The 14,088-nt window shown below is 37.1% G+C and overlaps 2 protein-coding genes and 1 long non-coding RNA gene across 4 annotated transcripts in view; 1 reads left to right on the top strand and 2 right to left on the bottom strand.

The window, feature by feature from the left end:
- nck1b (NCK adaptor protein 1b) overlaps nucleotides 1-2,875 on the bottom strand; it is a 28,406-nt gene extending 25,531 nt beyond the window's left edge. Inside the window, exon 1 of one of the 2 annotated variants that reach the window (XM_041968739.1) lies at nucleotides 2,840-2,875. The gene's annotated coding sequence lies outside the window, so the exon portion shown is untranslated. Of the gene's footprint in view, nucleotides 1-1,966; nucleotides 2,372-2,839 lie in introns of those variants that run through there. The other variant, XM_041968740.1, reaches the window with a different exon arrangement.
- Nucleotides 2,876-3,559: 684 nt separating this feature from the next.
- On the bottom strand, nucleotides 3,560-7,467 carry slc35g2b (solute carrier family 35 member G2b). The gene is made up of 2 exons (XM_041968743.1): nucleotides 7,092-7,467; nucleotides 3,560-5,911 (listed from the first exon to the last, which is right to left on the bottom strand). The coding sequence occupies exon 2, from the start codon at nucleotides 5,879-5,881 to the stop codon at nucleotides 4,631-4,633; it is 1,251 nt and encodes a 416-aa protein (XP_041824677.1). The 5' UTR covers nucleotides 5,882-5,911; nucleotides 7,092-7,467; the 3' UTR covers nucleotides 3,560-4,630.
- Nucleotides 7,468-12,147: 4,680 nt separating this feature from the next.
- On the top strand, nucleotides 12,148-13,806 carry LOC121629170. Its single transcript, XR_006008341.1, has 2 exons — nucleotides 12,148-13,478; nucleotides 13,510-13,806. It is a non-coding gene; the product is annotated as an uncharacterized LOC121629170 (long non-coding RNA).
- Nucleotides 13,807-14,088: the final 282 nt, after the last annotated feature.

The raw sequence follows: 14,088 nt of genomic DNA on the forward strand, positions 1-14,088 counted from the left end.
AGAGCTGGTGTTCTGCAAGCAATTTCAATTTACATGAAGAAAGTGTATTTACTGCTCATTGTCCAAACATGCATAAGCAACTGCTAGAGAAATGTGTCAGACAGAAAAAAATCTGAAAAGAAAAAAAAGAGGAAATGAAAGACAAATAGTGCAATAACTTATATATAATGGATACCATAAGAAGAACAGTGAGAAGAAAAAAAAAATCCCCATTTCTCAACTTCATTAGAAACCACTTCATAGATTGAATTCACAAGCTAGTCATTTGATGAGGGAAATTTTCAGCCACATTAGTTTTCTGGCTATCGGGGAACGCACAGTTGTCATCTTCCCCTCGGCTGTGGGGACAGATTTGGCTCCTGGAGGCCACTGGCAGCCCACGGCCAGGCACTGGGAAAGGGGCGAGGGCTGGATCCTCTATTAAACAAGATCATTATTCCATATCTGTAAGGTTTTTCTATCATAAAATTTAGACAAGGGAACCATTAGAGAGCAGTTAGTCAACAAGAGCAATGAGTAGAAAACAAATTAAGCAAACACACAAACAACAGTGCAAAATAACACATTTAACTGAACAGTGAAAGCTTTAGTTCAGGGGGAAACCTCAATCATGCACATAAGCTTGCAGCTGACAGGTGCAAATTTTCCAGATAGCTTTAAGGGTATTTTTGCACACGGAATATAAAAACAAAATGTGTACTTTCATGCATAAAGTACTGATAAGTGTGACTTCTCCACCTCTCTCCTTGTAAACTCTGGCTCTCCTCCCCTTGACTCCCACTAAGAGCAGTGCTCCCCCTTTCCTCTCCCGGAAACCTTTTAGTGTGACAACTACAAGAGAAACAGCACTATTCTGCAGCTGTTTGTGTTTAGAAATGTTTCTCCCTTTGCATCTTTCAGATATAAACATCCGCACTTTGTCAAGTTCATATCAGTGAGATAAAATACTCAGACCATCATAATATGTTGTTCATTGCCCAGTGCTACTGAACAATCTCTGCAAAAAGGCCAAACAAACATAAGCACCTAGAGCTTGAACTTGCCAACAATTACAGAGCTGTAATACCCATTGCGCTGAAGCATGACATTAAGTCTGGTTTGGGTTGTGTTAGGCAGAAACTATTTTAGGAGATAAACAGCATGTAATATCTGAAATCTTGCCTAAAACATTTTTTCCACTTAGTTCATTTGCCTTCCTGTTAATGGTAATCCTTGGCAGCTGTTAGGATTTTTAAAAAAAAACATTTATGCTGACCTATTCAGTGAGAAGATGTACTGATTAGCTGCATCTTTCATCACACTAAACAGGAGTTTTTCAGAGCTGATCTGTCAGTTTCAAGGTAATGGACTTATTGATGATCATATAATAATTCAAAATAAGCATAAAGTAATATAAACCAACAGTAATGTTAGGGAATGCCTTCTTGGCATGACCATGACCAAACCCAGAGGAATCAGTGAACAGCATCCAAAGCCTTAAGCTTGAGCTAGTAGTTAGAATGCAAAAACAGCACTAGAAGTGGGAAATGCTCTAAATTGTGAAATGCTGCGGTTCCTTTTTAATCTCAGTTATAAACGTGTTATCCTGTGACACAAGTGGGAAAAAAAGTACAAGTCCGTGATTAAGTAGGTTGTGCTGCACTTCAATTTCACATTTCATGTCATAGCTTAAGTTTGACAGCGTGTCACACCACCCAACTTGGCTATCGTTAACCTGGCTAAGAATATTCACAATAACACTCATTGGTTACAAATATCTCGGTTGCAGTCAAACTACCCGTTAGGCAGATCTGTAACAGTATGCTGGCAAGGCGACTGTCTGGTTTTGTCTGGGTTAGCTGTTAGCCTAAATGAGCTTTAACGTTAAAATCAAAGGAAGCAGGAGCTAGTTTATCTCTCGGGGAGAAAAAAGCGTTGCGGTGGCAGCAGCCTGGATCAGGCAGATTCACACCACGTCTGGTCTTACCTGACTGCTGATGGCCACCTCTTCTTGTCTGTTTTGGGAAATAATTAATGTGTTGAAATGTCTTACAAAAGATGCAAGCAAAGAATGTCCACAATCCTTGCTAGCAAGCCAGTTAATTTTCCCAACCTAAGAAGCTAGCCTAGCTGACTAGATGCTGTGCCCCGTTGAAGTAGCATTTCTTCATCGTACCATCTCAGCGCTCAGCAGCACGGCTAGGCTAACTAGCTTCAGCTACACAAGCAGTTCAGACAGCTCTAGTCCCGACAACTCTTACACGATTGGCTGAAGGAGAATTGACTGTCTTGTGATTCGACAACTCAGCTGTCAGTCAACCACACTGCAGCTGCTGTTTTGTTTTTTTGTTTTTTGTTTTTTTGCTTTCCCATAAAGCATCGTCATGATTTCTGCCCTGTAAAACTAGTAAATCAGTGCGATTACTTCTCTAAAATGACAATAAATGAATGTAAGAGTGTTATACATATTTATTTTTTCAACTTGATTTGTCTTAAATGAAATATTTGAAAATGAAACTTTTAGATAGCTATATCAGATTCTTATAATTTTATTAAACTTATCCTCAGGGAAGCCTGCTGCATTTACAGTACACTAATTCAATATGAATTGTAAAAGCATATATCACAAACAAAACAAGCAAGGTAAAAGTTAAACTTAATTAAAGTTAAATTTAACTTTTTATTATTATTATTATTATTATTATTATATAAAAATAACTGCAGCTCAAGTCTCCAGTTCAACAAGTACGGTTTAAATGATTGATATATTCAGTTATTGACAAATGTAGTTATCCTGCTGTTTTCGAGGGTCTGTTGAAAACGCCCAGTCATTTGCATCAATCAACATAAAAGCACTCACCCATACAAATGTACATGTGATCTTCCCTCATCAAATTCTATCCCGCCACCTCCCAGGAAATGATGATACATCTAATAAATATATCTGTGGTGGGGAGAGTTGCAGAGTAATTTGGAAGATTGTGCAGCTCGCTGCAGGATGCAATCTGTTTCCTGCTCAAACAGATGGGCCTCCTCTATGTGTCTGTTCTGCACCCAAACCCCATCTCAAAAAATGTCTGTATAATCTACAATGCATACACTGAAATGTAAAACACACCCAATAACTGTTTTGTCCTACTTTAAGTTCAAGGAATAAACACTGACTTGTATTTGAAAGTGTGCGATGACAGACTATGTTGGTGAAGTAAACAAAAAACAAGTTTATGGCCTGTGGTTTGTGCATCATTTTATTTATTGACTATGACATCAGTAATAGTAGATTGTCATTTCACAATATTACTTAAGTTTAACAACAAACTTGTTTTGTGTTTGGACTGATTACACCCATTTTATGTGCAAATATGTTAAAAATTCAAAGATTATTGAATGTAGGCACAATCAACAGTAAATGTGTCATATTCTTCTGGTTGTTTGTCCTGACTGAATAAAAAGGGGACGTGTTATGTAATTTTTTCTGTTACTTTTATGATAAAAGTCATGAGCTGGCCTTTTTTTTTTTACAACTAGATACACCACCAAACATCTTAACAGTCATCATAAGAAGTGATGCTTTTTTTCCCCTCTACTGCTGGCTGTTAGAGAACCGCAGTAGATCATGAATGCCACCTGCTGGGCTGTTTCCAAAGTAAGCCTTTTGTTGCAGTTCTGACCTAGCAACATGTCCTCTTTCATCCACTTTTCATCATCATTGTGTCTTTATTTCATGCCATCACTGTTGCTTTGCCTGTGGGGAGAATTTACAGAGACTGCGTTTCTAAGCTTGGTTTGCTAAAAGGAGAAAGTATACGTCACTGGTGAGCCACCGACTCGGCAAATATAAAAAAAGCAGACTGCTTTACGTTGTTAAAGGGGACTTTAATTCAATACAGTGCACCTGCCTCTGGGCATTAGTTTGACATGCATCTGAAAGCAAACAGAAGCCATGTCCAAGGAAGTAATCACCAGTGTTAAGTATCAACTAGCCGACAGGGCCAGAACTGCAGACTGAACTTAAATGGCTGTGAGATAGCAGTATAATTCTGCTTGTTTTGCCAATAATCTTAGAATCTACTTGGACAGTACTTTGTTTAATTGTAAGGATTTGATCTAATAGTCTAATAATCATGATTTGGAAAAAATAGCTCTCTTTGCTGGCAAAAGATTAAGGCTTGAAAATTAATACCAGTGACCATATTAAAATGTGTTCTTATATTCATGTTCAATAATTTATTTAATTTATAAATGTTTTCTGGGCTTACATTTTCACAGTTTGGCAGAACGACAGCAGTTATTTACACACCTTGTTCATATTATGGCTTTATGCTGCAGAAAAGAAAACCAGATTCATCATGCTCCATACGATTTTATATACTAGAGCACAGGAAATGACACAAATTAGATTAATTCTTACCTTTTTTTTTTTACTCATACTTTACTTTGTGATACTGTCTGACATGAATGCAGCACTACTGGAGGGAAGTGGTCACTGTGTTACATTTGTCTTTTATTTCACACACAAATATTAAGACATTAGTTACACAACTGGCACTCTTTCAACAGCACAATACAAAACCATTTGATGAAGATCCAGACATTCTTTAAATTGCACAACCAAGCAACATTGTAAACAAATAGACTGACATATTTAAATTCATTTAATAGGCGAGTCTAAGATCTCTTGATAATCCTGCCGAATTGCCCTGCTGACTCTGTACAGCTTAACTCCTGTCAGAGTGAACACACTGACCATGATAACCAGGCCTCCAATGACGTCGTACACAGATGGGATCATTCTCAGCACAATGAGCTGCAGAAGCATGGCAACCACGATTTCGAGGTGCTGCACGGTGCTAACTAAGGCTGGATGAAACTTATTTAGAGCATAGTAGACTCCGAGGAATGCAACAGTGGAGCAGATACAGATCCCAATTAAATAACCCCAGGTCTCCCCATCCAGAGGAATGATGGGTTCCTGCATGATAAACATGGTGGAGGCACCCCACACCGTGCCCGTCCAGCCGAAGGTAAAGAGTGCCGTCCACATACTAACGCGCTCCTTGATGGCTCTGTAGACGATCATGGACAGAGCAGCGGTCAAGCCAGCCATCACTGTCATTGTGTAGCCAAAGGCCTCCTTCCAAAACCCCAGCCTGGACTTTTCCTCATCTGCTATATTTGGCACCATGACCAGGCACAGACCGAACACACTTCCCACCACGGTGACTACATCTGTGTAGCCCAGCCTTTCATCCAGCAGCAGGAAGGCCAGTATTGCACTGAAGACTGTGGTGGAGGCACGCCACATGATGGTGCCATTACTGGGCGGTACTATGGCAAAGGAAGTGTAGGCGCAAGTGATCGAGATAACGTTGCAGACACCGTAGAAGAAGAGACGAAGTCGGTAGCCCTTGGGGCCAAAGGGGGCCTCGTGGTAGTAGAGGACCACCAGGATTGACAGCACTTGGATCACAGAGCGGATGAAGAGTAGCTCAAGGGAGGGAACTTTAGAACGGTCTGCTGCCAGACGAGTAATCAGCGCCACACAACCATGAGCCACAGCTGCCCCAAATAGGGCCATCCAGGTCACTCTGGACGCCAGCACATTCGCTTCACCGAAGCTTGCCAGCTGGCCTCCGACACCCTTGTCTCTTGGCACACTTGGCTGCTTCGGCTGGGTCTCCATGGTTCCAAAGAAAGTCCTGCCCCCTTTAGTGTCAGACACCAGTCTTTTTCCGACATTTGGATCTGCAAAGGTGCCAAAATCCTCAAAAGAGGGAGCATCATCATACCCTTCATCACCAGGCTGGGGGAAGTGAGTGGCATATTTAACTGTGACTGTGTTGGGGTGAATCTTGACCCGCTTTTTTGATCCATACTGGAGCGAGGATGAAGATATATCCATATTTTTTTTCTGGCCGTCAAACTGGGTAGTCTTAAGAAAAAGAAAATGAAATGAAAATTAGTTCATTATAATATTGAAGTCAAACTCAGATATAGATATGGTGTGATCTGAGTTTCTTTTCTCTGATTAGTTAACATAGAGATTTTCCTCAAACATAATTCATCTTTCTTTCTCTTAAAAAGAAAAAAAAATCTCCTACACCTACACACATGTAAGTGCTAGTAGAACACACACATACGTACAAAAAAGTAAGGGCAAATCTAAGAAACACATTATATATATATATATATATATATATATATATATATATATATATATATATACATCCCATGTGAGCTCATATAAGGCAAGCAGCAAACACTGAGCCTGATGCAGTCTGAAGGGAATGAGATTACATAACAGGAATCCACAGAGGGCCTGATACTCAAATGTGGGCCACTTGTGAGATGAATGGAGTGGCACATTATAAATAAGCAGCCCCTGCATAAAGGACTGTGTGAGAGGGTTAAATGGTACTGAAGAGTTTGAAAAGTCAACTCAGTCATGGGACATTTTTGATTTATTTCAATTTTGGACTGATTTAATTAATGCATTTTTAATGTAAACCCTGGAGGTATGTAGAAAAGAAAACCCTTTTTTTTTATTTTTATTTATTTATTCTTTTGCATACTTTTATGCCTGAATCACATTTCCCGGAAAAATCATATTGCCTTCAACCCTGAAACACAGCATGAATCAAACCACAAGGGGGCACATAGATATTCTTATTGGCCTTCTTTCCCACTCTAACCAGCAGCTGCTCCTCCTTTCTTGAGATATGCATTAATATAACTTCACTTCCCATGATTAACGGCAGTAATATTCATGTTAATATTTGAGCTAATGAAAACAGAAGGTATACTTTCTTTTGAATTGCTAAAGGAGCGTTAAAAAAAGGTGCTTTTAATCGTTCGCATTGCAAATATTGATGCCTAAATGTTGCAACTTCAGCTTAAAAAAAACAGTATAAACGATTATTTTCGCAAATCCAAGAACGATATAAGGAGAAAAAAGATTAATTGGAAGTATTTCTGATAATCATTTAGTAATAGAAACACACTATGTCATCATATAAAGTATACTTTCTTATTATTAGATTTAGAGACTAGCATTTTTGCTTTTAGAAAAACATTAATTGATTCAAGCAAACGAAAACACTTTAAAGTCTTACCTTTTGTTCTTTAATTAGTTCCTACTAATGCATAAAGCAGGGTTTGTGTCATAAAAGCAGATTTTGTCGGATATCTTGATCCTTACATTTGTTGATCTGCAGCTGCCATTTCCCCATCTTCCCCCCCTGAAGTGAAGCACCTCCTGAAGATGCGCACAGCTTATTCCTTGTCGACGGACTCTGTCTCAGCTTGTGCTACCGATGAAGCTGCTGTTGCCGAGGCGGATGATGATGATGATGAAGAAGGTAAAGAGGGGGAGGGTGGGGGGAAGTAAAAGAGAAAAGCAACTGTCACTTCTCTTAGCTCCCTGCACCCCCACCTAAGGGTCGCTCGCATTCGAGAGAGAGAGAGAGAGAGAGAGAGAGAGAGAGAGAGGCGGGGGAGGGGGGGTCATCACCACTATGATTATGAGATTAGACTCCTGCACTCTTTTATTTGAGTAAATTATGCACAGATGAGATAAATAAAATAAAGAAATAACTGCAGCCATTTTGTGCTTCCAATCTTTAACATGCAGGAGTTCTAACATTCAACACATGAGGTTACTGGTTATACACTGCTTCATTTCTAATTTAAAGCAAAATGTTGGGATTGGCCTACATTCAATGTGAACAGGCTTGACTGTTTCATTTATTTTAAGTCATTTAAATTCCCATAATCCTCATTGGGATTCTGTTTTTTTCTTTCCCTGCAACATTTACTTCACTTCTTTTTCCCAACTTGCACTGTAAAAAAATACACTTCCATACACTAAATGTATAATTTTGCACAAAGGGAGCCAAATGCACTACTGACAACATAAAATAAGTAAAAAAAAGAGATTATAAATGTTGTGTGTCCAGTCAGTGAAGAAAGAAAATGATAGTTACCTCAATGTGGAAGAAGCGGAAGTCACTAAAATTAGTTTGTGGAGTTCACCCTGCAGGCAATGCAACAAGAATCTCAGCTAGTGATGTAGATCACACTGCCACTACCTCTGCAACATGACTGTGAGTTTAATGAGCACAGAGCACAATAAAGGTGATTTCTGATGTTGTGGCAATTAACTGTGTCAACATTTACATTAAGCTATCAATGGAGACAAATCCAAAAGCAAGGAGTCATCATTTTAAAGGATATAATGTAAGTGGTTATTAGAAAAGAAAATATGTATTCACTAAAAATGTATTTAATTATCTTTTAATAAATTAATAGACAGCCAAGTAATATTATATTGAAGACACACATAAAAAATCACTATTGATATAGAAACATCTAAGAACAACATATAGAACATTTAAGTAGTTTTAACTGATGGAGAGAATGCAAATTTCAGCATGAATGGGTTAAACTTGTATTTACACCACCTACTGCTACAGGCTACTGTATGCCTTTTCAGACTCAGAATACTTATAATATAAATAAATATCCCTTCAGTTTTCTGAATTAAAGCAATACCTATACTTACTATGGCACAAAATATGTTTCTTTGAAAGACATTTTTCTAGCAACAGTCAAATAATCAGTCTTCATTCAACTGATAAATAAAGAGGATAAAGAGGGGACTAGCACAGCTCAGCTTGAAGACTGGAAACAGTGGGAGAGTTAGTCTGGTTTTCCACCAAGGTAAAGAAAAGATCATTTAACATCTTTTTTTAACATACTTGATATCTAGGCAAGTTGCTTACCAACACTTATTATTATTAGTCTTATTATAAGCTAATTAGTGTTATAAGTAAACAATTGTAATGTCATATCATTAACACATGGTTTATTACACTCTCAATATTTAGCAAAATCTTAACCAAAATGGTCAATGGACTGTATTTATACAGCACTTTTCTAGTGCTCATGTTCATGTTGACCATTCAAAGCACTTTTACACTAGATGTTACATTCCCCCATTCACACAGCACTTCTATTGATACATACTAAGTGCTTTCAACTGTCACACACATTATACCTTGATAGACACATCGGGGTACAATGTGGGGTTCAGTGTTTTCCATCATTTGTCTGACTGTATTTACCTCATTTTAAGACGTTTTTATGTTGTGATATTTAACAAGTTAGATTAAGAGGAGGGACTGTGTGAGATAGGCAACTACTTTTTGACAAGAAACCAACACTTAATAACACAGACAGGTGCAAACTGCAGGAAAATTCAATGTAAATGCTTAATGTAAATTCTCTATATGTAAGTGACTTTAGTAGTCATAGTTACTGTGGTTGCTCAAGCATCCAGTGTCTTTGCAACAAGATTGGGTCAATGCATGAAAACTCTAAAATGAATCACAGCTCATTAAGCCACAATGAGAACTGCAAGGCAAATGTATTTGTCATTTTACCATCCACAGCACATGATGACTTTGACAATTTAGAAGGCATCACTCTGTTCTATTAATTATCTCTGGAGATAATTAAGCTTATTCACTAATCCAGGGCACAGATTTTATATCTGGCAGAGACTCTAAAGGCAAAGTTTTAAAATTAATGTATGGATCATCTTGTGCAATTAAGTAAAGTTTCATTTTGCTATGTTTTTGAGTATAAGTGGAATGTTTTTCTTCTCATTGAGTGAATTAACGGAATTCTAATAATTTTAGATGATTAGATCCAAACAGGTTTCAGTGCAACTTGAGAAATCTTACTTATGATTTGAGAGTTACACTCAGGAAAATCCACTCGATTTGCATTCATTGTTGCACAAAATCTGGTTAATCAGCAGAAAAACTCCAGCCATGTACAAATTGTTGCACTCATACACTGAATTAATACAATACTCCAATATTATAAATCAGTATAACAATATATACAATGATGTATTAACATAACTATGACCAAGGCAAGAAATGTTTAAAAAACATTTTTTAAGGTCATTTGATATGTTTTATGATTTTATATAGAAAATAAAATTGAGAACCTAAGCTAGGCAGACATTTAAAGGACTTTTTTTTTCATTATTACCCGAATCCAGAAGCTATTTTCTCACTTTCACATCTCAAGGCAAAAATTTTAAATAGATACTCACAGGGAGCACATGGCTGCACAATCATAATCTCACTCATTGTGTGGAATGAGGCTATTTCTTATAGAAATGGAACTGTGTATTACCCCCACAGGCTTTTTGATAACAGACCACAGCCTAGAGATGTGCTTTGTATTGATCTAATGTGGGTTTTTATTTCCCTGCTTGTCTGGTCCCTTTAAAACATGACAGATAAGAAGTTCATTTTCTTCGATCTGGTGCTTCAGCCATCTGTCATTGATTGAACAATCACTGTTTTATTGACAGAGGATGTCAAAAATCATCCCTTCAGCTGGCACATCGGCAGTCAGTTTTTTAAGGATTTGGAGAATTGAGAAGGTGAGTGCAGAGTTGTTACATGGCAAGAAAGCATTGTGAATAAATTTGATTTTGGTGGCACAAATAACTTTAATGTGGGTGGTGAAAGAATAGATGTGGCTCTTGTGTGTTTTTCTTGTTTTTTATTTCACCTACGGGAGCGAGGAAACCAAACATGGTGAATATGTTAACGCCAGAGATTTTGTGCTAACAATTAAGATTACAGCTAAATATCCAGATTTAAAACAAAACATTTGAGAACTTGTAAACATATTAAGAGCCATTTTAAATGGTGCATTTGTTATTGGAAGGGGGGCGATTTGAAAACAAAGGTTTTCAGCCACATGTCTAGGGCCAGGTCAGATGTTTCACAGCTTTATGCTACCGACAGACATCGTTCAGAGAAAAGCCCATCCCTGCTAGAAAGCTTTCGACGCTTTTGCTTTCTGTGTGTTTGCTGAACCCAAAATCAAACAGTGCCTCATACTTCTACAAACCATAAATAGGCCAACACAGCAGTTTGTTCTAAATGGAGCCTTTTAAATTATGTATGAGCTGAAGAGGTTTCCTCTCTGGATTTGATTTTCTCCTCTACCCTGACTGACAAAGAAAAGGAGAGATCTTTCTCCCTGTATCACATCAAGTGTGGTGGTGAAGGATCTAAATGGATTTGTGGTTTTGTTGCTATTACTACTGATGAAGAAATTGATTGAAGTTACCTCTCTTTGAGCATGCAGCTGTATAATAATGCTGCTTGTTGCTATTCTATTGAATGTGAGCATAATAAGTACTTGTCTTGCCAATGACACATTAACAAAACTGGGATGGGTACAGTAGAAATTGTGTAATAAAAACATAAGAGCACCCCATAGATTTAGAGTCTCTCAGAAGTACCGGGAGTTCTTTTCATTGTTCTGTTTTTTTCAAATTTTTGCAAACATGTGCTTTTAGTAAAGCTCTTAATGGTCTTAGTCCTTCTAATTTATCTGATTTGCTTTTAATTTATAACCCTCCAGAATACTCAGGTTTTCAGATAGAGACATTTTATCAATCTCTTAAAACCAGAACTAAAACACACAGTGAGGCAGATTTTATTATTACGGTCCTCATCTGTGGAACAGCTTACCCAAAGACCTGAGCAGCTAAGAAATTTGACATTTTTAAAAGAAAACTTATGCCATATCTTTTTAATCTTTTTTTTTTTTACTTTTACAAAATTGGTTTTACAAAATTGTATATTTTAACATATCTCATTATTTATTTTACTGTCCTATTTAATTAATTGCAGTGATGTGTAAGTTCTTAACCTGCTCTAGAGATCAGGTTAAGAACTTACACATCACACATCTTCTGAGAGAAGCCACAACCTAAACGTAAGGAAGCGAAGTGAAAACCAAATAACAAACTAAGGAAAGGGAACCATGCTAGAGACAGAAACCCAAGAACTGAACCAAACTAACACCACAAACCTAAGAGAGAAAGTAAACGACGGAAAACAACAAAAACAAGGCAAACTCTGAAACTCTGTTAGCAATTGTAAAAAAAAAAATTATGTGGATTATCATTATGTTTATTTTATTTGATTGTGATTTTATTAATGACTTATTATTATACTTTGAACCAATAATTTATTCATTAAGTTTTAGAATCATTAAGATTTAGAAAAAGCAGCATTCTTTGTGCATGTGTGTGCTGGTTTATGCTTGGGAACCAAGGTCGAGCTGTGGATAAGAAGAAAAGACATGATTGGGCCAGAAAGAAGACCACTGCATCTTTGACTCTTATCTTTAGTGGAAAACTACTGTAACCTGAGATCTGTGTAATTCTGGGAAGGACTTCATGAACCTTCCTTTATAATGTCTTATAATGTGTGAACAAACTCAGTGTATCCTTGTATGGTGCGTACACACCTTGCAAGTAAAACTGTGTACATTGAATAACTCTCTGTAGTTCTTCCTTAGGTTGAAGGTTTAGCTTTGTAGTGCTGGTGCTGGGAAGAATTTTCCTAACAGCAATGCTACTTCCAAGAACCAATTTAGAACACAACAAAATCCATATAATTACCCAAAATACTAAACAAAACAGTAAAACTAACTGTACATAGCCCAGAACAAAACACATAATAAAGCCAGCCTAAATAAAATAACAGAAGCTAATAGAATGAAGCCAAAATACATCTAAAAAAGCAAATTACAAATTCTAACTGACCAAAAATAACCAAACCCCAAAGACCTGAAAACTTTCTTTGATTTACAGATTTGTCCTCTTACTAAAACATTCTATTATCATAGAGCTGAAAAATCAAGGATGCAAATGTTTTAGACGTTTGTTGAAAGCTAAAACTTTTAAATCTCTGTAATCTTTCCCAATCTGAATTGGTGGTATGACCTGGCATAACTGAAGATCTGTATGACATAGCTACCTTGATGTAATTAATGAGATGATAAATGGCCATTTTGTAGCTTTGTTATTGGCAATCAGCAGTTGCTTTTTAGGAAGATATTTTAACAAAAGTTAGAATTTGAAAGAGACGACACTTGATATCTACATAATTTAGGAATTATTTTGAGTTTAACCACCAGCACATTGAGGGAAGGGAATGTTATGTTAATGCACTGATTTCTGGGGAAATATTATTTATTTAGTATTTCATGAAAGAAGATTATTTCATATTAAGGAAGTCTATTGAAGCTAATGCATATTGCCCATCAAGAATTTTGGACTTTATTGCTTTATTTGTGAGAGTGAGCAACTGCATCCATCTTTCCTGTACAGTGTATGTGACTGAAAGGTTGCTATGTTACCTAATGCTACTGTCAATGATGAACACCTGAGGATGCCCACATGTAGATTCAGAACTTGTTCAGAACTGATCAGGCTATCACAGATTTGATGTGGTTCAGTTCAGCCTGGAGCCATTGTACAAACTACTGTTAGTTTATCTGAGCAATATGGACAAACATGGCCAGGTAATCAGTTGTTTGAATCTTTGGTGGCAATTTTTCTCTAGACTGCAGTTTTTTTTTTTTTTTAAATGCATCTCTTTCCTCATGCATATTCAGTATATATGTGAGTGAGGCATTTCACAAAAGCCTCATGAAGCGTGTCAGAAAATGATCTTGTATCATCTCAACTGGGATTCAAGAATACACCAGAGAAAGACAACACATGGAGAAGTTAATTAACCATATGGCACTTGCATTTGATTTTGACAAGACAATGAACATATATTGTATACGAAGATGATCACTCTGCTCTGTTCTGTTCCACAGATGAAATATTCATGTTCTTTTTAATCCCTTACCCTAATCACCATTCAGATATGTGATTATCCAACCAAGATATATGCAAAAATATTCATATAGTGTGGCTGGTTTATACTTCAGAAGCAAAAGAAAAAAAAAGAAGGATGTTCCAGACTTTTCCCACATCCTTTCCCCACTTCTGCTCAAACTTGTACTCAGTGTATGTGACGATGAGACTTGACACATAATATTTTTTCACTTGCTGTGATATCAGCTCATCAGAGCAGCTGAGCCTGAACTGTAATTGAGTCCTGAAGCTCCTGCAGCTGTTAAATTTTTTTCAAGCTGATTTGCTGTGAGACTTAATTTGCTGGAGAGAAAACCTCATAAAACCAGTCGATAGAGAAAGAGGTGAATCTCTGGAAT

Source organism: Melanotaenia boesemani, chromosome 18 (assembly GCF_017639745.1).
Source record: "Melanotaenia boesemani isolate fMelBoe1 chromosome 18, fMelBoe1.pri, whole genome shotgun sequence".
In the NCBI taxonomy this organism is placed as follows: Eukaryota; Metazoa; Chordata; class Actinopteri; order Atheriniformes; family Melanotaeniidae; genus Melanotaenia; species Melanotaenia boesemani.